Source organism: Arachis stenosperma, chromosome 4, assembly GCF_014773155.1.
Source record: "Arachis stenosperma cultivar V10309 chromosome 4, arast.V10309.gnm1.PFL2, whole genome shotgun sequence".
Classification (NCBI taxonomy): Eukaryota; Viridiplantae; Streptophyta; class Magnoliopsida; order Fabales; family Fabaceae; genus Arachis; species Arachis stenosperma.
In genome coordinates this window covers 97,394,603-97,419,160 of record NC_080380.1, presented here as the reverse complement: position 1 = coordinate 97,419,160, position 24,558 = coordinate 97,394,603, and the positions used below count along the sequence as shown (strand labels likewise).

The 24,558-nt window shown below is 33.4% G+C and overlaps 1 protein-coding gene and 1 long non-coding RNA gene across 2 annotated transcripts; one reads left to right on the top strand and one right to left on the bottom strand.

The window, feature by feature from the left end:
• The first annotated feature begins 1,069 nt into the window (after positions 1 to 1,069).
• LOC130976857 (uncharacterized) lies at positions 1,070 to 5,956 on the top strand. The gene is made up of 3 exons (XR_009084781.1): positions 1,070 to 2,309; positions 3,552 to 3,610; positions 5,460 to 5,956. It is a non-coding gene; the product is annotated as an uncharacterized LOC130976857 (long non-coding RNA).
• Positions 5,957 to 18,310: 12,354 nt separating this feature from the next.
• LOC130975225 (uncharacterized) lies at positions 18,311 to 21,721 on the bottom strand. Its single transcript, XM_057900044.1, has 5 exons — positions 20,931 to 21,721; positions 20,408 to 20,837; positions 19,778 to 19,846; positions 19,426 to 19,675; positions 18,311 to 19,257 (listed from the first exon to the last, which is right to left on the bottom strand). The coding sequence occupies exons 1-5, from the start codon at positions 21,719 to 21,721 to the stop codon at positions 18,311 to 18,313; spliced, it is 2,487 nt and encodes an 828-aa protein (XP_057756027.1).
• Positions 21,722 to 24,558: the final 2,837 nt, after the last annotated feature.

The following is a 24,558-nucleotide window of genomic DNA, read 5'->3' as shown; positions in this document are numbered from 1 at the left end:
AATTTATTGGTTCAACCTATTTAACTGTAGTCTGTAGTTCAACTAAAAAAATTATTTTATAATAAAATAATATATAAAATAATAAATAGACACAAAAATACAAATAATTAAAATTATATTCTTATTATTATGTTAAATGATAATCTTTGACTATGATTTTTATAAGTGTTATATTACAATTATAATCATTTGGTTAAAATCTATTAGATGCATATAATTTTTAAACTTGAACTAAATTTATTAGGATTTTTAAGATCTTAATTATTTTAGCTTTTTATTTTAAACACAGCATATCTTTAAATATGTATTTATTTTAAATTATGTGTATTATAATTTATTTATATTAATATTTTAAATATATATAACTTATAATAATAATAAAAAAGTTAATTTTTTTATGAAAAATTTAAAAATTAAATAAAAGTTATAAAAAAGAAAACTTTTTCAAAATCTTAATGAAAGATTAAAAAAAGTTTATTGGACACAATACAGTCCATCCCATGTGCAACATAAGGCTAAACTTCTAAAAAAAAAAGAAACGCTAATATATCACTATATCATTCAATTGTTATCCTGTCCCTCTTTCATTCAAACAATAGTGGTGGCATACATATTGCACATAAACAAGGATATTTCAGTTTCTTAGAAAGAGAAAAAAGATGCACATATCAAGCATTGTGTTAGCCTTCAAGGACCACCACCGTGTTATCGCCATTCCAGATCCATTGGCTTTGCGTTGTTCCAGATCTGTCGTCTCTTCGCGTTGTTTTGTCCTTATGCATTTTCGGATCTGTTGTTCCTACTATTCCAGATCTTTTCCCTCTTGGCAGCGGCGATGGAAGCTAGAATTTCTTGATTCTTTTTTTCTTAGAGAGAGGAAGGACAAGTTTTCTGAAGGTGAGAGTGACACTGAGAAGAGGGGTGAGAATGAGACTGAGGAGAGGAAGACGCGATGAGGCAGCTGCATTTTTTTATTTTCATTTTTTATGAAAACCAAAAAACAACGCCGTTTATAAAAACTGGCCGAATTCACGTCAGGTTAAATCGATTGGTTTTTGTCTGATTTAGCGGTTTTTTAGCGATTTTTAAAATAACAGTTTTTTCTGCTGAGTCGGTCCAATCCGGTTGTCAGAACATTGCTACCACCACCTCCTGCACCACCCACCACTACCACTAACCCCATCCCTAAATCACATTCATCTTTGTTTTTATCTCTTTCTTCTTCACAATTTTCCTCTTCCTCAACTCATTCTGCACACTCTCCTCCATAATCTAACATTTACACCGTTCAACTACAATAATAATATTTACATAGTTCAGCAACAACAATTGTATGCATTTTTTAAAAAAATAAAAAAATAGATATGAAGATAGAAAAGAAGAAATAGAGAGAAGATGAGAGGGGCGGCTGAGAAGAAAAAGAAAAAAAAAACAGAGTGGTGGGGTAGATGAGAAAATAGAAGAGAAAAGAAAAATAAAAGGAGAAAAGGGGAGTTCACTAGAGAAGAGGAAGAAGAAACTCGTTAGTGATGAAAGCAACGAGTTACAGAGAGCACAGAGAAGATAGTGGTCAATAGTGTTGGATATTCGACGGCAAGCGTCGCAACTGAAGGAGGAAGAAGTGGTGGTCGTGTGGTGCTACCAATGATGAAGAAGAACAGAGGGATGATGATGATCTTGTTGTCGTTGGAGTTGTTGTTGTCACCATAGAGAAAACAAAAGAAAGAAAAGAACAAAAAGGGAGAAGGTGAAGATTAAAGAAGAGAAGTAAAGGAAGAAGAAGAAAAGGGATGACAAAACAGGTGAAGAAGAAGGTTTGAATAGAGAGTGAGAAAGTGATAGAATTAGAGAGGCTCTTAAGGGAGGAGAAAGAGAAAGAGGATTTGCGGATGAAGAAGAAGAGGGTCTGATGATGATAGGATTTAGGGTCAAACAAAGAGACTTTATTCAAAATTTAGCCCCTCAAGGTCGCAACTTTAAAGCCAATGGTCAATATCAGCGCCAAAATGGGAATCAATAGAATGGTGATTTTCTTGCTCATAACAACAACAACAACCATAACTATTTTCTGGGACAGGAACGAGGAGGTGAACCTCAGGGTATTTTGGTATGCTCAAGTTGTGGGAAAAATCATGGTAACAGACCTTGTCAGTATAGAACAAACAATTGTTATGCTTGTGGAGAACCTGGACATATGGCCAGGGCTTTTCCAAACAGGTTTGTTTAAGATCCAGCTAGAACCCAACGATTAGGATGAATATCTGCCATGACTGTTGATGATGCTCTGTACTCAGACTCCGTGATCTAAGGTCAGTGTTATGTCAAGACTCGTTTCTTAAATATACTGTATAATAAGGGTACAATATATTCATTCCCTTCATTAACTGATGCACGTAATTTTGGAATTAAAAGATAAGGTAAGGGCCGATTATCCATGCCTGCTTACAGGTAAAGAAAATTTTTAGGGCAAAATTTTTCTTTAGGAGGGTAGAATGTAACAACCCCATTTGTCGAGTACGTGAGATCTTTTCTGAAGGCCCAGATTTCTCTGGAAGTTCAATAAAAGAAACACCTATGCTGTATCATTAGGCATCTTAATCCTCATTATCATTATTTCATCTTTAAGCCAGGACCTCTTTTGAGGCAAGCTCGACAACACAATCATGAAGAACCTAGTTTTTGAACCGTATCGGTTAGGAGTTTTGATTCTAGTTTCCGTAAATAGTCTCAGTTTGACAAACCGAACTCGATTCATGAGAGAAGAAAGATAATAGTATAATATTATCATTATATTAGTACTAGAAGCTGCTTGAATGATATTATAATATTACTTGGTCTGTTTTAGTTAAAAACAGGAAATCGGTTTAACCGGGTTCATAGTTTACTGGTGCATCTTAGCACCAGCACTCTTTGATGACTTTAGCAATGCTAATGCCTCATCATACATGTTCTATTCTCATATTAAATATGTTACTAGTGTCATTTATGCTAGTAGCTCAGAAAAAATTTTTTAGAGATGTTTTTATGAGTGTTCCGATACATCTAGTTTTAGTAGTTATACACATGAGATATTTTAATATTATTTTAATCCACCTCCAAGACAACAAATTACAACTCATCTTACACCCCCAAGACACTCCAAGGCTGGTCATTTGCTCCCTTTGGACGAAATTGAAAAGAGAGAAAATAGATAAAACTTCATGAACACTTGATCTTCAAAGCTTGATTTCTTCTGAACTAAAACTCAAATCAAAATTTCAATCCGACCAAAGTGATCATCTCTTCTTTCTCTAAATAATCATATGACTTATCAAGGCTGGAATCAAGGTGATTTGGCTGCACCATCTCCCTTTTGCTTCGGTTTCAAGAAAACATGCTTAAACATGTGTTTTCTTGATGTTCTTCCTTAGGAATCATGCTTAATTTGACTTGTGGGCCAAGAAATGTTAATTTACAGAAATTTTAAGGTGATAAATCCCTTCCTAACATGCTGAATGAGATTCGGTCAGTTGAGGGTTTATGGATTTAAAGTTGTTCTTGATGTGATTTAGGAGGAAAAGTGCTTAAGGACCACCTAAGAGCATAACCGAATTTGGAGCAGCAAAACAAGGTAGGATTTAGTGAAATTAATCTTGATTAATTGTGTTTGAGTTGTGTCATTATGATATGGTTTGGTTATGCTTGAAATTGATTGTTTATATGAGTGATTTTTGTTGAAATTTTGGTGAAAATTTGATGAAATTCAAGCTATGAATGCATGTTCTTGTGGCTACTGGAATTTTGAACCCTAACCCTTAAATTGGGGTTGAATTTGTGTTGTAACTAAATGGAAAATATGAGGTTTTATTGGCTGCTAATTTATTATGAATTATGGTAAAAATCGGTTACTGAAAAGATTGAAAAACGGGTGAAAACATAGAAAGAATCTGAAGAATTTATGAAGAACACTTTGAATGTGGTGAAAAACAATGAAGAACAAGCTTTAGATCTTAAAAAGAGTAAGAAAGTAAATATTTTGGTCTTTGGAGGGTTTGTAATTTCTAAAAGTTAGGGTGGTTAAAGTAGAAATATTAAAAGTTACAGGTGGTAAAAAGTGAATTTTAAAGGTTAAAATTTAAAAAGGGGTAATTTTCAAAAATATATTAATAAAATAATAAATAATATTAAAATATTAAATATTAATATTAAATTAAAAATATTATTTTAATAAAAATAATAAAATAATTCGAAAAAGACAGTTTTTCGTAAAAGTTTTAGAAAGATAACTTTAAGTTCAGAATCTCATAATTATCTTCATAAAACACTTAGGAAATGCTAATAACATATTAGTGAGGTAAAGACAAAGGAAAGATAAAGAGTTAAAGAAGAAATGAAAATCAAAGAAAAAGTCTGTAAAACTTTAATGACAGAATCAAATAGAGATTAGCGAACTAACTAGGAGCAACATAGTTAGTTCTTAGGTTGCGCCTAGGGTTAGGTATAATATAAAAAGTTAAATTGTTTCAGTATAGACTTAATGAACCTATACTTGGAACAGGCTAACTATCCATACCGAAATTTACATAAGCTATAAATACATACATTAAACAGAGAAACCAGAGTAGAGCAAAGAGACAAAGAGAAAAGAGTAACTAGAGCAGGGTAAAGAGATAAGAGAAAAGAGTAATATGATAAAGAGATTAGAGAACAAACAGAGGGCCTGTTGAAAGGTCATTTGTTGCATTAAGGCAACTCCAAAGATATTTGTATGTTCATCTGCTGCATTGAGGCTGTCAGATAGATGGTGGTACGACCACTAAGAATGGTTTTCTGGGATACCTAGCTATAATGCTATGCTGTAAGACAGAGTTTGCTTACAGAGGTATCGAGATACACAGAATTAAAGAGTACTCCTATAAGGCAGAGGTTGCTTACAGTGAGTGTGTTGTACTCATGTAAGGCAGAGGTTGCTTACAGTGAGTGTGTTGTGCTCCTGTAAGACAAAGGTTGCTTACAGTGAGTGTGTGGGGCGTATATCGGCTAATAAATGCCGCCCTGCAAGACAAAAGATGCTTGCGATGGGTATTACCAACAGGAAAGCCTTATCCAGACAGAGGTTGCTGGGTAATGTCAGGAGCGGGTTAGTAACCGACAGATGAGCTCATTACCTACGCTAGGGCTAGACATGCATCATACTTGGTTGTGCATTTCCTCTGTTATGACTATTGTATGAATGTATGTTTTCTTTGTTTGTATTCTATTCTTTGTATTTGTGTTTTATTTTCTTGTATTCTTTTGTTTGTGTTCTGCTTTCTGTTTTCTCTATTTTATTTATTTATCTGTATCTTCTATTTATTGCTTCTCTGTATTCTGCTATTTGTCTACTAAACAATGAAGAATTAATGAACTTAACTAATAACCCCGACCCTACTAAGAACTCCCCAATTCTTACCCCTTCTCTCTCCCTTTCCCCCCTTCAGATGGAAGCAAGAGTACCTTTTCGTAGTTCGTTGATGATCGTTTCGCAAAGAGAATTCTGCTCTAGGTAGCCTTCTGAGTCTAGAGTGAACTCCGTTATCTGTTTATATGTATATACTATGAGACCAGCCAACGTCTGCAGCCCGTTTGTATGCGAGCTTTAACCTAAATCCTGTGTACGAAACTCCTGTTATGTGGTTACTTGATGAGGTACCAGAGAGACGTCATATGACAATGTCTGATCGTGCAGAGGAGTAGTAGATTATGTTCCACCTTTTGATGACGTTCCACCTGACTTGAGTTTTGAAGACTTAGAACGAACTTTCCCTCGCTTTAGTAGTTTAGAGGGATTATGTGAGTATAGAGTTTAGGCTAGCCTGGGCGCCAACTTAGGAACTTCTTGAACAAGTCAGGGCCTGGGATGTTGTATGTATATATATGTATATAGTTATTATCTAGCTATATATAGAGGTGTTCTAACTAAAAGTCTATACTCTAATAAAGGCTGGATCACTGAATGTTGTCAACTGCTTGTGATGTATTTATGTGTGGTTGTTTATAACTGTTTTATCTGTTATCATTTGTGAATTGATTATGAATGATTCTGTTTATTAATCTAAATGTTTTAAAAAAAGTATCTCGCAAAATAACTACGCTTTTAACAACAAATCAGGCTCATATAAATAATAGACAATAATTAGGAAGACAAGTTGGTAGCTCTCAGTTTTTAGTATGATCATGACGTACTAGAAATTGGGTCGTTACAATTATAATATTGGGGTTTTTTCAAAATTATAATATTAAAAGTGAGTAACTTTTATAATTATGATCATTGTTAACTGATACGTCACTCATAAACCTTATTTCCAAGTAACTCAATTAACGGCTGATCACTTTTGTCAAATTTTAAAATTTTTCGAGGATCATTTTGTCAATAATAAAAATCAGGTACTATTTTGTCAGCGACAAAATCTTTCGAGTACTGATTTAATATTTACCTCTTTTTTAAAATATATTAAAAAATTTATAATATTCTCTTATATATTATGAAAATGATACTCATACAAAAATTTTTACACATAAAAAATCTCACCTTTTTTTTTTTTTAATTTTCACTCACTATTTTTTATACAATAATAAATGCTTTAACCACTTATATATAGTTTGTTAAAAATGGTGATAAGAGAAATGAACAATTAACAACTTGTTCGATTTTATCAAGTTATTGTATGACAGGTTGATAAATAGAAACCTAATCTTATAATTCTTTTTAAATTTATCAAATTGCATGATAAGTTAATAAATATCAATTCAATCATATGCACTAAAATTAACCACTAAAATCAGTCACTAGTATAAATAAATAGTTATACATATTAAAAGGAGTTAATACTTAAAATGACCCCTAAAATTTGACCATTGGCTCAATTTGGCCCCCGTGGTACTTTGAAACTTTTAGGCGTGAAAAGTTAGCCTTTTTGCCTATTCTCATCACTGGAGAGATGACACGGCATATTTACTCAGTCTCTCACTAATTCTGAAGCACAACCCCACACCCCAATCCCTCTTACTCTCAATCTCTCACAAACGATTAGGAGTTCACTACTCACCCCCCCAAACACCACCACACCATTAGAGCTCACCTCAGCAGCTTGGCCCACCTCCGTTCACCACCAATGCACGCTCGTGTGCTATCGTCGCGCCTCTCGCTGGATCTTTCGCGTCGTGTGCTCACATGTCGCCACTCTCCTTTGTCTGTGCTTGACTGCTTGCATCTTGCTACGCCTCCCTTTGCTAGTGAGTGCTTGAGCTGTTCATGGTTGTTGTTGCTCGTCGTCCATGTGGGTGTTGCTATCTGCATTACACTGCTAGTTTGTCTGCACTGCTCGATTCTGCCACTACAACAACAATCAACATGTTATTTTTTTTAGTTATTATAAAATTCTATGTTAATTTTTAATAGTTCATTTATTGACGTTATATCTATTAATTTTATCGTTGATTGATTTATGAATCTAATTAGAATATAACAAAATAAAAGAGTGTGAAACTATTTACACCATGTCCTATGCTAATCACGAACTACGATTCGAGAGTTTTCTCAATACAAAGTTATATTAAATGAACAATTCATCAGATTGGTGTTTTGTTTTACCATGCAAGAGATACCATACATGTATTAACCAGTTGCTAACATTCTGTTCTCAGGTTGCAAGACATCATCAAGTGTAACTTTATCTTTGTCCTTCGCTACGTAAATGCCAAAGATCTATAGGAAAAATAGCAGGTGTCATTGTAATTTCAGTGATTATTTCCAATGCAGCAATTATATTTGAGATGACAATTTCATACAGTTCCAATAGAAATACCACATTCAATATTTGAGGATCCATCCAAAGGATCAAATACAACAATGTATCTACAAAATGGAAAGGGAAATTGTTACTTGAAAATGGTGAATAGTATGTATTAGTTATTTCTAAAGCTCCAGAACTCACTTTCCATGCGTTAGCTAATATGATAATAATGACCATGGAATCATCATGTCTCGGGATGATTCCTGACGCGTCTTCTTGTGTGAAAGTAATACTAGGGATGTCGAGTGATCCTTCTCCTTTGACATGATATACTTCTTTAAGGTGCCTTTTGCGAGATGACTTTGAGATCCTCCCTCCTCTAAATCCGCCATTTATCATGTGGACATGCCTCTCTGGGGTGCGAGGTGGTCGTTCAACTCGTCCTACCTCTTCGTCCCTTCTTCGCTTTCTGGGCTCGTCCGATTTGTTGGCTAAATATCGATCTAGTCGTCCTTCTCTTACCAATTTCTCTATGACATTTTTTAAGTCGAAGCACTCGTTGGTGGGATGTCCATAGATTCGGTGGTATTCACAGTACTCAGTCCGATTTCCTCCTCCTTTTTTGCTTTTAAGTGGTCAAGGTGGTGGGATCTTCTCAGTATGGCACACTTCTTGGTAAACTTCCACAAGAGATACCCAAAGAGGGGGTGTAATTGTGGTATTTTTCATGATTGGATCGAGTAGCCTTAGTTTTTAGATCGGCTTCAAGTTTTAAGAGCTTGTCCTCTAACTCTTTACGCCGCCTAGTTTCCCTTCAAAGGTCCTTCTCATTGGTGCTCAGCCTCCTTTTCGAGTTATTTGAGACGATCTTGTTGAGCTTGAAGTGCCTTCAGGATTTGTGTGTTTGGTGAATTCTTGTCTCCGTTTGGTCGAGACGTATCTTTTGGTGTGGTGTCCATGTCCTTCTGCGGTGTTCTATTTTCTAGATCTGAGTTGCGGTCGTTGCTAAGATTGTTCGCCATGATGATGGGATGACTTCCAGGTTCTCCGGCAACGGCGCCAATGTTTCGAGGGTTACCTGAAACTGTAGGTCGATCTCGGACGAGATCTTCTATACTTGTCGGTGCTGTTGTGTCCGACTTAATGATGGTGGTTGGAACCGCCGTGTCCGACTTGTTGGACTTGGTGGTGGTGCTAATCCTTCATCACCGGAGGGTGGTGGTACCTGCAAGGGACTCCGATGTTTAAGTTAGCAAGGGTATTAAGCAGGTTTTTAGTAGAATCAGAGTATGAGTTATACCTGGGTGCTCCAGTGTATTTATAATGGTGTAGAGTGATCTTCCTTTGAGATAAGATAGTTATCTTATCTTATCTTTGAGTAGTGTCATCTTATCTTTAAGGGGAACCGCCTTATCTTTTTTTAGGCTTCACCACCTTTAGATTTGGGTTGTGTCCCTTCATTTGGGCCTGCTTGGGCTTCTTATGGCAATTTGGCCGAGCTGTTTGTGAAGAGGTCGGGCGATTCTGACTTGAAGAGGTTAGTCGACTTATTCTCAATCAGCCTGGGTCATACAGCTCGACCCACGGCATGAACAATTTCCACACCTAATTATCATTCAATTCACCAATTCCCCAATCTATCTCAACAACCTTATTCATCAATAATAATCCATTCATACAAGCATCATTTATCATTATAATATTAACATTCTACCATAATCATATCTCAACCATTCCGATTATCCAACGTCCATCAATATGCATATAACACAATCACAATTCAAACAACCAAATATTCATTTCAATCCTATCCTATGGTCCACTAGCCTAAGTGTCCAAAAATATTATATATTACATAGAGAAAACTAAAACCATACCTTGGTCAATTCCTAATATGCACAATACCCCAAATTGAGTCCAACACAAGCTTCCAATCACCAACAATTAATCCAAAGCTCAAATTAAATGCCAACAACTGCAAAAACTCAACTAAAATCATACCAAATACCACAAATCAATACCTAGAGTTCCTAAATACATAATTTCACAAAGGTAAAGAGTTTTCTTACCTTTTCCGATGGTGTTTGGGGAACAAGCCACCAATAGCTCAACCTTAGATACCACCTAATAAATTGAAAACACAAAATCTACTCAAAACCAAAACCTTAAATTTCGAATTTCTTAGGGCTACAGAATGGAGGAAAAATTTCAAAATCATACCAGAAAACATTAGATAGAACTAATGGGCTTAGTAAGAGCTTCGCGTAGCCACTGACGGCACACGAATCGGAGCACCGTAGCTCGAGTTACGGCCACCGAAAGTGGAGAATGAATAGTAACATTTCCCTTTTTGCTCTCTTCTCTCACTTCTCTCTATGCAGCTGTGTTTTTGAGTTATGAAGGGTGAAGTGGTTGAGAGAGTATTTATATGTTGAGTTTGGGCCCAATTTGGGCCCGATCCAACCCGTTAGCGTTTTTAACCTGTTTGGTCTAATTTCGGGGCAAACCTTTAAAATTAGCGCCTGATTTTCAACTTTAATTATTTTTCTATGTTTTCCTACAATTTTTACTGCTCTCACATAGTATCGGACAGATTTAAACTGGGACTGCTGGCTAATTTATCTTTACGCGTTTTTATACAATTTTCCGCAGAAAATTATATTTTCCAACTCAAAAAAATCTACTAAGTCCAGATATCATATTTAAATTTCTAATTGATATTCTAAATTTTTTATCTTATTCTGGGAAATTAAATTATTTTAATTAAATGGCTCATTAATCGCAGTTCTTACAATATGCATAGAAAAAGGGACATTCCGAGTTTTCTAAGGGGGCAAACACACTCTCTCCTCATGGTCTGGCACTACTAACTCGTAGTTTCCTTCATCTTTCCGACTTTTACATATCCTATGGTGTCTACAGAATACGTCAATATACTCTTTGTCAACTACGAAAACAGGAAGACAGACAATACTATCTACCCAAGATAACAAAGAAGGTGGGACCTTTGATGACATGTTGACAATTACAGATTGAAACATAAAAGCTACACCTACAAATGTAAAATAAACAAGTCACATCACTACAGAGCTCAAACACCAGCAAAACAAATCGGGTACAAGAAACCAAAATATGAAAGCAATTTGAAACCATCTTCTTTAAAACAAGAAAGTGCTAAAATGGAATTCCTCCTGCAACAGCAGCAGCGATGCCATTGAAGGCAACACAAATCCATTCAACAAGTCACAAATAAAATAAATTTTCAACAAACTTTCCTAAAAATCCCAGAAACACAACCAAACACTCGCAATAGTAACATCAGATGGCAAAAACAATCTCAAAATAAAAAGAGAGTTTTTGTAGTAAGCAAAGTAGTAGTGGTGCGAATTTTGAGAATATCCACAACTAACTAGAAAGTGCACCGAATCATCCAAGTAATACTTCAGGTAAGTGAGGGTTGATCCCACGAGGACTAAGGAACTGAGCAACAATGGTCAACTGATTGGCTTAGTCAGGCGAATAGAAAAATTGGTTTGTGGGTTTTTAAAGCATTAAACAATAAAACAAGAGTAAAGAAGCATATAGTGAGTTTGGTGTAAAAAATCAATGAGAGAAATAGTTAAGGTATCAGAGATGTTTACTTTTTCGGATTAAAGTTTCTTACCAACTATTTTAATCATGCAAGATTTATTTCATGGCAAACTATAATTAACTAAACCTAATCTCTTAGGGATTTAGTTTTCTCTAACCGTCATCAACTGCCAATCTCTTGGTCACTTGATTTCGATTAGAGGGTTAGGTTCAAATCTAGTTTATGGTCACAAAAATCCTAATTACTCAAAGCTAAACGGATTATATGTCACGTATCCAGATTAATTCAAGTAATTAGCAACTTAGGAGGAATTTATTTTCAAACTGTGTTCAGATGAGAGACCTCTCCTAAGGGTCACAAGAACGCATCTAGAATAAGGATCATACTCTCGTTAACCTAAATTCATAAAATTAAGAACAAAAGTAATCCTAGAAACTGAATGAGTACATTAATTAAAATAGAAAAGTAATAGTCTTAATCCATAGAAATAAGTAGAGATCCTAACCTTAACCAAAGAGGTTTAGTGACTCATGACTTACAGAGAAAAACTAGGGTTCTGAAATGTCCGGAAGAGAATGATTCGAAGGTCCCACAAAATACGTCAGAGAGGTGGCCTCTACCATACGCCCGACCCTTTTAAAGAGGTCAGACACCACAAAGGAGCACATCTCTACTTGCCCAAACAAGTAATTGCCTCTGCGAATCTCTCCCACTATCTCTATCTTTCCTGAAAGATAGATTCCAACAAACTCCCAAGATAAAGAGAACGATTATCCTTCAATAAAGGTGGAACTACTCCAACAAAGGTGGTTATCGACTCTACTATAAATACACTGATATCCCTCAGGTATACTCACATTCTAATCCACTATAAACTTGCCTAGAGCCCTTACTGATTTAAGTATCGGAGTCTCTTGCAGGTACCACCCCCACCTCCTCACGAGGAACAAGGACGGCGGCACCTCGACACCGAATAAGTCGGATGCTGCCTCAGAAAGAGTTTGGGTCTCACGCCCAAGGCCCAAATCAACATTTTAGGTAACCCTCAAAACAGTAATGATAATATATATTCTTTTAAAATTAAATTAAATGCTGACGTGGATAATATAATCTATTTGTCATAATTTTATTTGTCCACACTTTTATCATACTAATACGTATAAATTTATTAGCGTATCAAAACAAATATTTTTTTTTGCTAATGTCTTCAAAAGCTTTTTATTTATTATATTTTCAAACACTAAATTGTATTTTTATTTTTAGACTTTAAATTTATTGTTCTCCATCTAACTCAATGACACAATACGAGCTTGCATGAACAAACATTTTTTTGGCATACAATTAAACTTTTGTCCCCACAGTAACAAGGCAAGTTACAACGCTTCCCACCAACAATCAGAAGGGATACTTAGTTACTTACCCCACAAACATCTTTAAAAAATTTTAAATTATAGATAATGTTGAGTTTTATGATAAAAAAATTATAACTATTTTGTTAAATTTGATTTTTGATAAAGAAACTAAAAATAAATAAATAAATTAACTCAATAAAAATTAATAAATAGTTATAGTTAATTTTTAACACCGTTAATAATCAAATTGAAACTTAATTTTTTAAATATATCTAAAATTATTAGTATTTCTTAAAGTTAGTAAAGATAAAAATGCATATTATCTGTATATTAATATATTAATATTTTTTATTAAAATAATCTTGTCTAGGCTGATAATTGTTTTAGTTAAAAAAATATTTATACCATAAATATTATAATAAATAAAATTTTGCAGATGAATAAAAAATAATAAATAGTTAAATAATTATTTAAAAATACATAAAAAATAAAAATATTTAATTATATTAAAAATAAAAAAATAATTATAAATTATTTTTTACTATTCTAGATTAATATATTTTTTTGGATAATTAATTTATTAAAAATTTAAATTTATATATATATTTGTGTATATAATTCTAGTTTACTCTTGATAAATATAAATATAATTAAAATTTTATTTTTATACTTTTTGTCCTGCTGTTAAATTTTTTAGGTCCATCACGTCATTAATTAGCATTAAACTATATGGCTTCATTCTCTAGTAATAACCATACCATGTGTCATGAAAGTATTTTTGGGTAAACAAAAAGTCACCTTTAGCTTGGTCACTCCAAATCTCACGAAAATAAATACCTTCTCCATATAATAGTTCATTTATAATTCAATTTGGATCTTGGTCCTTATATTATTTATAATTTTAAATTTATAATTCAATACAGTCAAATGACATAAATATTTACTTGAAAAGGAATGAAAATGAAATTCCTTCATTAGCTTCTGCAAAATTATGATTCAGTCAACATAAAAATAAAATAAAAAATTAAACATCGTTTTTATTTAAGAAAAATATTAATACTTAATTTGGTAAAAAATTTTAAAGATATATTTAGTAAATAAAAAATATTATATGTTTATACTTGTGATTTTTTTTAAGTTTAAGATATTTTTAAAAGTACCAAATAAAGAGCTTTTCAAAATTTGTTTGTACATATTAAATTTAAAAACTTTAAACAAAATCTCATATGTACATTAGTAAATATTAAAATTTATTCTTATATTTATATTTATTATGGTCTTTCTAAATTTAAAAAAATTATTTTACTAAATACAATAATTATTATTTAATTTATACTTTTTAAAAATGATTTGTAATTTAATTTATCAAACATGCTACACCATTTTAGTCATTTGAATGTCATTGTGTAACTATAAAAGGCACACCAAGACATTGTTGAAATATATTAGATAAATTCAAAAATTCATTTAGGCAGCATTTGATTTCTCATAAGAAAGAATGGCTGCTATGAACAACAAAATTATCAGCATCATACTCCTTTTTCTTGCTCTCGCTTTTCAATGTAATTACTTTTTGCTTTTCGAATGCATGAATTTCTACTTCCTTTTTTTTCTTTATCATTTTATTGCAAACTTGAAAACTCTAAATCTATACACACACGACAACTATATTACCTATATATTAAAAATCAATCACTAATAAAATAGAAAATATATGTTAAAAATATAAAATAATACACCCACACAATTACAACTAATTTAAAAGCTGATTTATATGTGTATATATAGTATTCCTTTTTACAACTAATAATTTTAATTTTTTTTATTTTGGTGCAAATATATGTATATTTCAGGTTATAGCCAGTGCCAATTGAGCGATCTTAAAATTGAACAGGAACGAACAGGGATCAAAGTAAAAAATAAGCAAGAGTGGCGAGTTTTTATAATCACCGATTGTATATGTAATTTTCCCCTTGTAGCTTTAAATTGTTCAGGATTTCAAACTGTGGAGCCGATTGACCCTTCATTGAAGATTGTTCATAGTACAGGAAAATTTTGTCTTATTGCTGATGGTAATAACCCTATCACTAGATTTCGTCCTGCAACCTTTAGATATGCATGGGACTCCTCTTTTCCTTTTGATATTGTTGGTGTAGAAATTTATTGTTCCTAATTTCTCAATGTCCAAAAATATACTTATATTTTTATATTAAGTAATTAAAGAATAAAAGTTTCATGTGGTGGGAAAAAAAATCTTTAGGAAATAGAAGTAGAATTAGAGATAAAAATAAAAAATAGTTTGTATTTGCATATACTTATAAAAATACTCTTTACTAGAATCAAAAGTTCGATAAACGAAACTAAACAAGATGAATATTATATATAATATTATATTTATTTTACACAAGTATTCTTTTATAATAGCATTTAAGAATTATTATTTCCATATTATTATTCTCAAGTTATCAATTCTATTAATATATGTAATTTAATAATTAATATATTCAATAATGATTTTTTTTAAAAAAAATCAGAATATTATATGATTACTCATAATGGTCATGTTATTAAGGATAAATCTCATATATAAATTAAATTAATAATATTATATTATGTGTTTGTCTTGAATTTTTTTTCATTACATTTATGTCCTTTTTTATTTTGTGCAAATTATTGTAAATTACGACTATTTATTACCGAGTTGTGTAGATTATTTTGAGCAGCAACGTTTTATCAAGGATAAGCGTACTACATAGATTATTCTAAACCACAATGATTTATTAGGGAAGAAATGTTCATATAAATTATTCTAAAATAAAATGATTTAACAGGAAAGAAAGGCTTACAAGAAAAATTTTATATAAATATAATATTTACGATTTAGGTCATATCAGTTTAATTTTTATTTTTTAATCTAATCTAATTTTATTAGGTGTTTATATTAGATACCTTAACCTAATAACTCTAGATTCTCTAACTTTTTAAAATCAGATTCAAATTGATGCCTCAACAATATAAAAACTTTAGATATTATTGCATCAAGTCTTTTTGATCTAAGCCTTGACTCATATTGAATTCTTCAATAACTTGAGTACCTTACATATTCTTTTGATTGTTTTTTCAGGAAACACTTAGATTAGATCGCAATCTAAGCTTAAAATATTAGATATTATTGTCTCAAACATTCTCAAGTTAATTAAACTTAGACTCAGATTGGATATCTCGACCAACCTAAAAATTTTAGATAATCTTTTTTTAAGTCTTCTTAGGATTAGAATCATGTTACAATGAAAATTTTTAAGTCAAATTTTAGAATTTAGTTTATGAACCGAGCTTAGTGAAAATTTTTAATGTTAACAAGGGTGTTACACAATTCACAAATTTTAGAATTTAGTTTATGAACCGAGCTTAGTTAGAAGATAGTTGAAAGGTATTATCTAAGAAATCAAACATATCTTAGATGTATAAGTGAACTGATGGGTGCCTATAATATGTGCATAGTATTGAGGAGTTTGAATACTCAGCAAATTCATATTAAAATCCTATCCTCGACTAAAATATAGCCTTAAGAAGTTTTCTAAGAGATATAGGGCATTCTCAATCTCATCTCTTACACAAATATAACCTACATACAAATGTACAAGAAATACTTAGATTACAAACGATGTTCTTTTATATTTTAGTCTTCTACTTAATTCATATCACTTAGAGAGGTTTTATGGCTTTGTTGAAATGGTGTTCGAGTCATATATAGCTCTTGGAAACCCTTTTCAGAGGTTATTCTTATTTATAGCTTCTTACGGATGAAAGAAGAACGGTGTGCTTCTTACCTGTGTTAGCGCCGTTTTCTATATATGAAAGTCTCACAGAGTATTTGTTATAGATAAGAGAACAAGCTTTCTCAAATGGTTTGGTTTGTTGAGCAAGCTCAATTTTGACCATTGGAGCTAAAGCATGCACTTATATGGAAAATTGGAAATGAAATGTCATTTTTAAATTCTGGAAAATTTTCTGAAATAAATTAAAAAATAATTATTTTTTAAAACCATTTTTTTTTTACTTTTCGAAATCCGTTTATTTTGGAAGTTGGAGTAAATTCACTCATTGCATCGGCAAATTTGCAGATTTTGTTAAAGTTTGCTCACATTATGGGTGAATTTCATTGAAACTAACAAGTTCGTCTATTATTGCGGTAAATTTACTCCTATTTCTATACAATGTAAATTGTATTGGTATATTTTTATTTTTCATTTAGTTCACATAATTTAAAATTTAAAACTAAAAAATTTTTAATTTAAAAATAAACATCGTAGTATTATTATATTCATATGATTAATAATATATGTTTCTTCGGTTTTAAAAAAAGTAACTGTTTAAAATCGATAATATTTAATTAAAAATTCAATGTACTTGTATTATTTTTAAATTAAAAGAATATAAATAAAAACATTCTTATTATTTAAAAAATTTTAATTTAAATAAGCATACTTATATTTTTTAAATTATTTTGAAATTAAAACGAATAGATTTATTTAAAATTTTTATATTTTAAATAAACATGCTTGTCTTATTTTTTATAAACGTTTTCATATAATTTTTTTTAAAAGGGGACCTCAGCACTTAAATATAGTTTTTAAGTATTTCAACAAAAAAATAAATGTATATAATCTTTTAAATTAATAATATTAGAGTGCATATGTATAGATAAAGACCATGTTTAAAGGATTATATACACATCTATTTCTTTTATTAAGATACTTAAAGACCATATTTGATCGTTAAAGACTCTTTTTAAAAAAATAATATGAAAATATTTATTTAAAATAAGAACAACTACGTTTATTTAAAATTTAAAATTTTAAAATAATAAGAGTGCTTTTATTTATAATTTTTTAATTTAAAAATAATACGAGTATGTTGATATTTTAATTTAAAAATATTGATTTTCAAACGGTTAATTTTTTGAAACCGAATAAACATAATTACTTATTTGAGTATAATAATACGATTACGTTTATTTTTATCAAATTAATTATATCTATTTAAATTTAAAATTAAAAATTTTATAATTTTAAATTTTAAATTATATGAATTAAATAAAAAAATAAAAATATATCAATATAATCTAAATTGTACGTACTGATGCAGTCGATAAACTTGCTCTAACTTTAAAATTAAAAATTAAATAAATTCAAAAAATAAAGATAAAAAAATTGTTTTGAGAAATAATTATTGTTTTTTTAATTTATTTCAAACAAATATTTCCATTTTTCTTAGCCGTGTTATATTATTTATGAAAAAACTTGACTACTTCTAAAGTGGGTTGTTCACATAATCCTAAACAAAGCCAAGTAAATAGGGTCGTAATCTAAATAAAACTTTTAATAAGTGAAGGTAAAGAATAGTGTTTCTTTTTTTTTTCCAAAGATAATAGGTTATATTTCATTAATTATTAAAAAATAAAATATAAAGATGTCCAAAAGCAGGACAGCATAATAAAAGGTGGGAATTTCCCAAAAATACTATACTGAAGGTATTCATCCAACGGTGCGTGATCGAAAAACGAAGAAAAATCTTAAAGAAGAAATAATGATAAATCAAATTGAATGCACCTAAGAGCTTGTCTCATGGAGATGACGACCTAAACTGGGAGTTCTTTGGATTTCACGGAGCAACTTGACAGAGCTTGCTAGAATGGCAGACGGCATAGAAGTAGAACCTTCAAAAATCAACTGGTTGCGAGCTTTCCAGCAGTTCCAGCAAATGATGGCAAGCAATTGAGGATTACGGTCAGCATTCTTCAACGGGTTAAGTATCTCTGTTGATGCAGTCCACCATGTCCAAAAGTCGTTAGAACTCTGAGGGGGAAGACAGTCACGAAGATAACTCTGAGACCATACGTCTTTAATTCTAGAGCAATCGATCAAACAATGAGTGACTGTTTCCGTTGCTTCATGACAGCAAGGGCATATTGGTGATATAGATGGGATGCGGTGATGAATCTGAGCAAGCACCGGAAGTCGGCCATGGAGAGCTTTCCAAATAAATAGCTTAATTTTGTGAGGCAAGTTCAACTTCCATAGATCAATCCACGGCTTTTTCTGTTGCATATAATTAGGGCAAAGCTCCAGAGGCGGATGATAAAATAAATAGCCAATTTTGTAACCTGAAGCTGTATCATATTGCTTGGATTTGTTCAAATCCCATTGCAATTTGTCCCTACTCTGCTGAATTTTAACTGACAAAATCCTGTTTGCAACGTCTTGGGAAAATAGTTCTTGAATGAGATTCTGATTCCAATTTCTATCTTCAGTAATTAGATCTTTAACTCTTGGAAACAACTCAGAAATAGCCTGTCTATTTGGCATGTCAGAAATCATTAAAGGATACGGAGGAGGCAGCCAAGGATCCTCAAAGGTTCGGATATCCTCACCAGTACCCACAGCCCAATTAAGACCTTTTTCAACAATCTTTCGGCCTTCCAGTATGCTCCTCCATCCCCAAGAAGTTAAGACTCCAATTTTTGCCGTTATAGCATTACCATTGCTAAAGTATTTACCTCTTAAGATTTTGGATAATAAGGAAGTAGGCTGTGTTACAAGTCGCCAAAACTATTTGCCTAAAAGCGCCAGATTTTGGATTCTGAGATCTTTAAATTCAAGGCCTCCTTCTTTTCGTGGGCGAGTCATAGTGTCCCAGCTAATCCAAGCCATCCTCCTTTCAGAACCTTTTTGTCCCCACCAGAACTGAGAAAGTAGAGAGTGAATTTCCGAAATTAAACCACCAGGAAACTTTAAGCAAGACAATGTATAAATAGGAATAGCTTCTCCCACTGCCTTAAGCAATATGTGTTTACCACCTGACGAAAGAAGATTGCGCTTCCACCCTTGGATTCTTTTCTGAACCTTTTCTTTGATCATACTAAAAGAAGCCTTTTTCGATTTAGAGACTGTAGAAGGTAAACCAAGGTATTTATCCTGAGCCCCAATATGATTAATATTCATAGAGTTAGCCAGTAGTGTACGAGTAGTGGACGGAGTGTTGTGGCTAAAGAATACAGCAGATTTATTAAGATTTACCCTCTGGCCACTGATGCTTTCATAAGAATTCAATAAATGCAGGATATTTGAACATGCTTCAGGATTAGCCTTATAGAATAAAATGGAATCATCAGCAAACAGGAGGTGGTTGACCTTGGGACATCGCCTATGTATCTGAAGACCCTGAATTAGTCTATTTTGTTCTGCCTTGTGTAGCAAGAAGGAGAGACCTTCTGCACAAAAAAGAAAAAGATAGGGGGATAGAGGATCTCCTTGTCGAATACCTCTATTTGGTTTGAAGAAACCATAAGGTTGTCCTTCCACAATAATAGAATAAGAAACTGTTGTCACTAATTCTCGAATCCACATGATCCATCGAGAGTCAAAACCAAACTTCTCCAATATAAACTAAAGAAAGTGCCATTCCACCCTATCATATGCCTTACTCATATCTAATTTTAGCGCCATTTCATTTTCGAGACCCCTTTTTTTGTTCTTCAAGTAATGCATACACTCGTGAGCAATTAGAATATTATCAGAGATTAATCTGCCTTTAATAAAAGCACTCTGCGTAGGGCTAATTAGTCTATTCATCATACTCTGAAGCCTATGTACAAATACTTTGGAGATAATCTTGTAAAAGACTGAAGATAGGCTTATTGGTCTTACCTGAGTCATATCTTTAGCATCAGAAATCTTGGGAATAAGACAGATGTGAGTGTGGTTAAAACCCTTCAAGATTCTGCCCCCAGAAAAGAAGCTCTTAACTGCTCGAAACACATCACCACTAAGTATGTTCCAGAAGCTTTGAAAAAATTTTGCTGTCATACCATCATCTCCTGGAGCACTTTGAGGATGAATGCTAAATGTTGCGCATTTCACTTCCTCCATAGTCACTGGTCTTTGAAGCCTACGGTTCATGTGAGCTGTAACCTTAGGTTCAAAATCAGTAAACAGAGGTTCAGGGTTCTCATGACAAGTGGAGGAAAAGATGTCCTTGAAATAAGATTCAGCCACAGAAGCAATACCAGCATTTGAAGTAGCCACTTCACCATCATTGCCAGTTAGTTGCCAAATTCTATTCCTTCGGGTTCGATTTCTAAATTTATGATGGAAGAAAGCTGTATTCTGATCACCAGATTTGAGCCATTTGACTCTAGACTTATCTTTCCAATAAGATTCCTCATTTTACAATGCTTTTTCAAGTTTGTCCTCTATTTCTGAAATGATGTCGCCTCCATGAATTCCTGCTAAACGAAGTTCCTCTAATTCCGACTGAAGTAAATCAATCTCCACCTTCGAATTAGATCTGTGTTCTTGCTGCCATTTGACAATCTTATGCCGACAACGCTTTATTTTTTGAGCTAGGATATACATGGCTGAACCATCAATCTGTTCATGCCAAACCTCTCTAACAATCTGGCGTATTTCATCATTGAAATACCATCTTTCTTGTAATTTGAATCGGCATTTAGATCTCTCAGTTCTCGGATTAGAGTCTAGGAGAAGAGGGGCATGATCCGAGCCTGATTCTGACAGTCTAAGAACCGTTGCATTGGGATAGAGTTGCTGCCAGTCAACTCCTACCAGGAATCGGTCCAGTCTTTCCTGTATCAACTCATCGCCCCTCCGTCTATTTGACCAAGTGAATGGTCTCCCGACCATACCAATATCAATCAGGAAATTATCATCAATAAAACTATTAAAGGTTTCAATAGAAGAAGGAGATTTAGCACCCCCACCTTCTTTCTCCAATTGATTAGAAATGGCATTAAAATCCCCCATTAACACAACCTTACCATCGAACTGTTTGGTGACTGAAGTTAATTCAGCAAATTGAGCCATTCTATGTTGATCATTTGAACTGAGATAAACACCTAGAACACCATAGGGATCATTAGAACCAGCTGTCAGAACTGATGCCGCAATGAAAAATCTACCATGCTGTAAAATCTGAACAGTGCAACCATCCCTCCATGCCATTGCCAAACCCCCTGATAATCCATCCGGATCTACAATAAACCATTCTTTGAAACCACAAGATCTTAGTTTTCCTTCAACTTGTCGAGATTGATTTTTTGTTTCACAGATAAAACCAACCTCGGGGGAGTAGGATTTGCAAATCCCTTTAAGATTGTGGATTGTCAGGGGTCTCCCCAAATCCCGACAATTCCACGAGAGCAGTTTTATATTTCTTTGGGTGCCACTTGAAGGCTGGCACCCTCTACCGTCATAGCAATTATATGAGGGTTCTGAGTCTCTGATTTGTTGCTCATGGTGTAGAGAAAATCAGAATTGGTATTCAATGATTCCAAAGAGACATAAGATATATGGAATGAGTGAATTAGAAAATGGAATGAATTAAAAGAGCAATGAATTGGGAGAGAAAACGAAAATTAGGGAGCTAAGTGGAAAAGAAATTAAGAAAAAAATAAAAAATAGAAGAAGATGGAAAAGAGTTTGACGAAGAAAAGACAAAGAAAGGTGTAACCATGGAGGCGGCGCAGTGAAACCCTAGCAGAGCGTCGGGCGCTAGATGAGGAGTACGTACTCCCACTCTAAAGAATAGTGTTTCTTAAACAAGAGACAAAGAACAATATTATCGAGAGCATGAAGGGAGTTTGAAATTTGCAGCATTTCATTGTGGAACTTTGGTGCACGAAATTGCAATCACACTTTTGCAATCCCGCACAACTAACCAGCAAGTGCACTGGGTCGTCCAAGTAATACCTTGCGTGAGCAAGGGTCGATCCCACGGAGATTGTCGGCTTGAAGCAAGCTATGGTTATCTTGTAAATCTTAGTCAGGATATCAGAAATTATCAGGATTGATTGTAAAAAGCAAAAGAACATGAAATGATTACTTGTATTGCAGTAATGGAGAATAGGTTGGGGTTTTGGAGATGCTCCATCTTCTGAATCTCTGCTTTCCTACTGTCTTCTTCATCAAACACGCACGGCTCCTTCCATGGCAAGCTGTATGTAGGGTTTCACCGTTGTCAGTGGCTACCTCCCATCCTCTCAGTGAAAATGTTCCTATGCTCTGTCACAGCATGGCTAATCAGCTGTCGGTTCTCGGTCAGGCCGGAATAGAATCCATCGATTCTTTTGCGTCTGTCACTAACGCCCCGCCTGCTAGGAGTTTGAAGCACGTCACAGTCATTCAATCATTGAATCCTACTCAGAATACCACAGACAAGGTTTAGACCTTCCGGATTCTCTTGAATGCCGCCATCAGTTCTAGCTTATACCACGAAGATTCTGGTTAAGGAATTTAAGAGATATCTACTCAATCTAAGGTAGAACGGAGGTGGTTGTCAGGAACACGTTCATAGTTGAGAATATGATGAGTGTCACGGATCATCACATTCATCCGGGTTAAGAACAAGTGATATCTTAGAATGGAAGCAAGCATGATTGAATAAGAAACAGCAGTAATTGCATTAATCCATCAAGACAAAGCAGAGCTCCTCACCCCCAACCATGGGGTTTAGAGACTCATGCTGTGGAAGGTACACAAAGAAAACGTGTAAAGTGTCATGAGGTACAGTTACAATGTCAAAAGATCCTATTAATAGTGAACTAGTAACCTAAGGTATTACAGAAATGAGTAAATGATAGAAAAATCCACTTCCGGGCCCACTTGGTGTGTGCTTGGGCTGAACAATAAAGCATTTTCGTGTAGAGACCTTTTCTGGAGTTAAACGCCAGCTTTCATGCCAGTTTGGGCGTTTAACTCCAAGTTTTATGCCAGTTCCAGCGTTAAACGCTGGAATTTCTGATGCTGATTTGCCATGCCGGTTTGGGCCATCAAATCTTGGGCAAAGTATGGACTATCATATATTGCTGGAAAGCCCAGGATGTCTACTTTCCAACGCCGTTGAGAGCGCGCCAATTGGGCTTCTGTAGCTCCAGAAAATCCACTTCGAGTGCAAGGAGGTCAGAATCCAACAGCATCTGCAGTCCTTTTCAGTCTCTGAATCAGATTTTTGCTCAGGACCCTAAATTTCAGCCAGAAAATACCTGAAATCACAGAAAAACACACAAACTCATAGTAAAGTCCAGAAAAGTGAATTTTAACTAAAAACTAATAAAAATATACTAAAAACTAACTAGATCATACTAAAAACATACTAAAAACAATGCCAAAAAGTGTATAAATTATCCGCTCATCACAACACCAAACTTAAATTGTTGCTTGTCCCCAAGCAACTGAAAATCAAAATAGGATAAAAAGAAGAGAATATGCTATAGACTCCAAAATATCAAGGAAACATAGCTCCAATTAGATGAGCGGGACTAGTAGCTTTTTGCCTCTGAACAGTTTTGGCATCTCACTCTATCCCTTGAAGTTCAGAATGATTGGCATCTATAAGAACTCAGAACTCAGATAGTGTTATTGATTCTCCTAGTTATGTATATTGATTCTTGAACATAGCTAGTGTATGAGTCTTGGCTGTGGCCCAAAGCACTCTGTCTTCCAGTATTACCACCGGATACATACATGCCACAGACACATAATTGGGTGAACCTTTTTAGATTGTGACTCAGCTTTGCTAGAGTCCCCAATTAGAGGTGTCCAGGGTTCTTAAGCACACTCCTTTTGCCTTGGTTCACAACTTTATTTTTTTTTCTTTTCTCTTTTTTTTTTCGAAAATAAATTTTTTTTCACTGCTTTTTCTTGCTTCAAGAATCACTTTAATGATTTTTCAGATCCTCAATAACAGTTCTCCTTTTCCATCATTCTTTCAAGAGCCAACAATTTTAACATTCTTAAAACAACAAATTCAAAAGACATATGCACTGTTCAAGCATTCATTC

What these genes read in the sequence shown, in the direction of transcription:
- LOC130975225 (XM_057900044.1), bottom strand. Translation starts at nt 21,721, where the DNA reads ATGGCATGGAGGGATGGTTGCACTGTTCAGATTTTACAGCATGGTAGA. An exon ending in AAAGCATCAGTGGCCAGAGG is followed by an intron (nt 19,676 to 19,777) that starts GTAAATCTTAAT and finishes ATTGGGGCTCAG; the next exon opens with GATAAATACCTTGGTTTACC. An exon ending in GTTCTGGTGGGGACAAAAAG is followed by an intron (nt 19,258 to 19,425) that starts GTTCTGAAAGGA and finishes AAATCTTAAGAG; the next exon opens with GTAAATACTTTAGCAATGGT.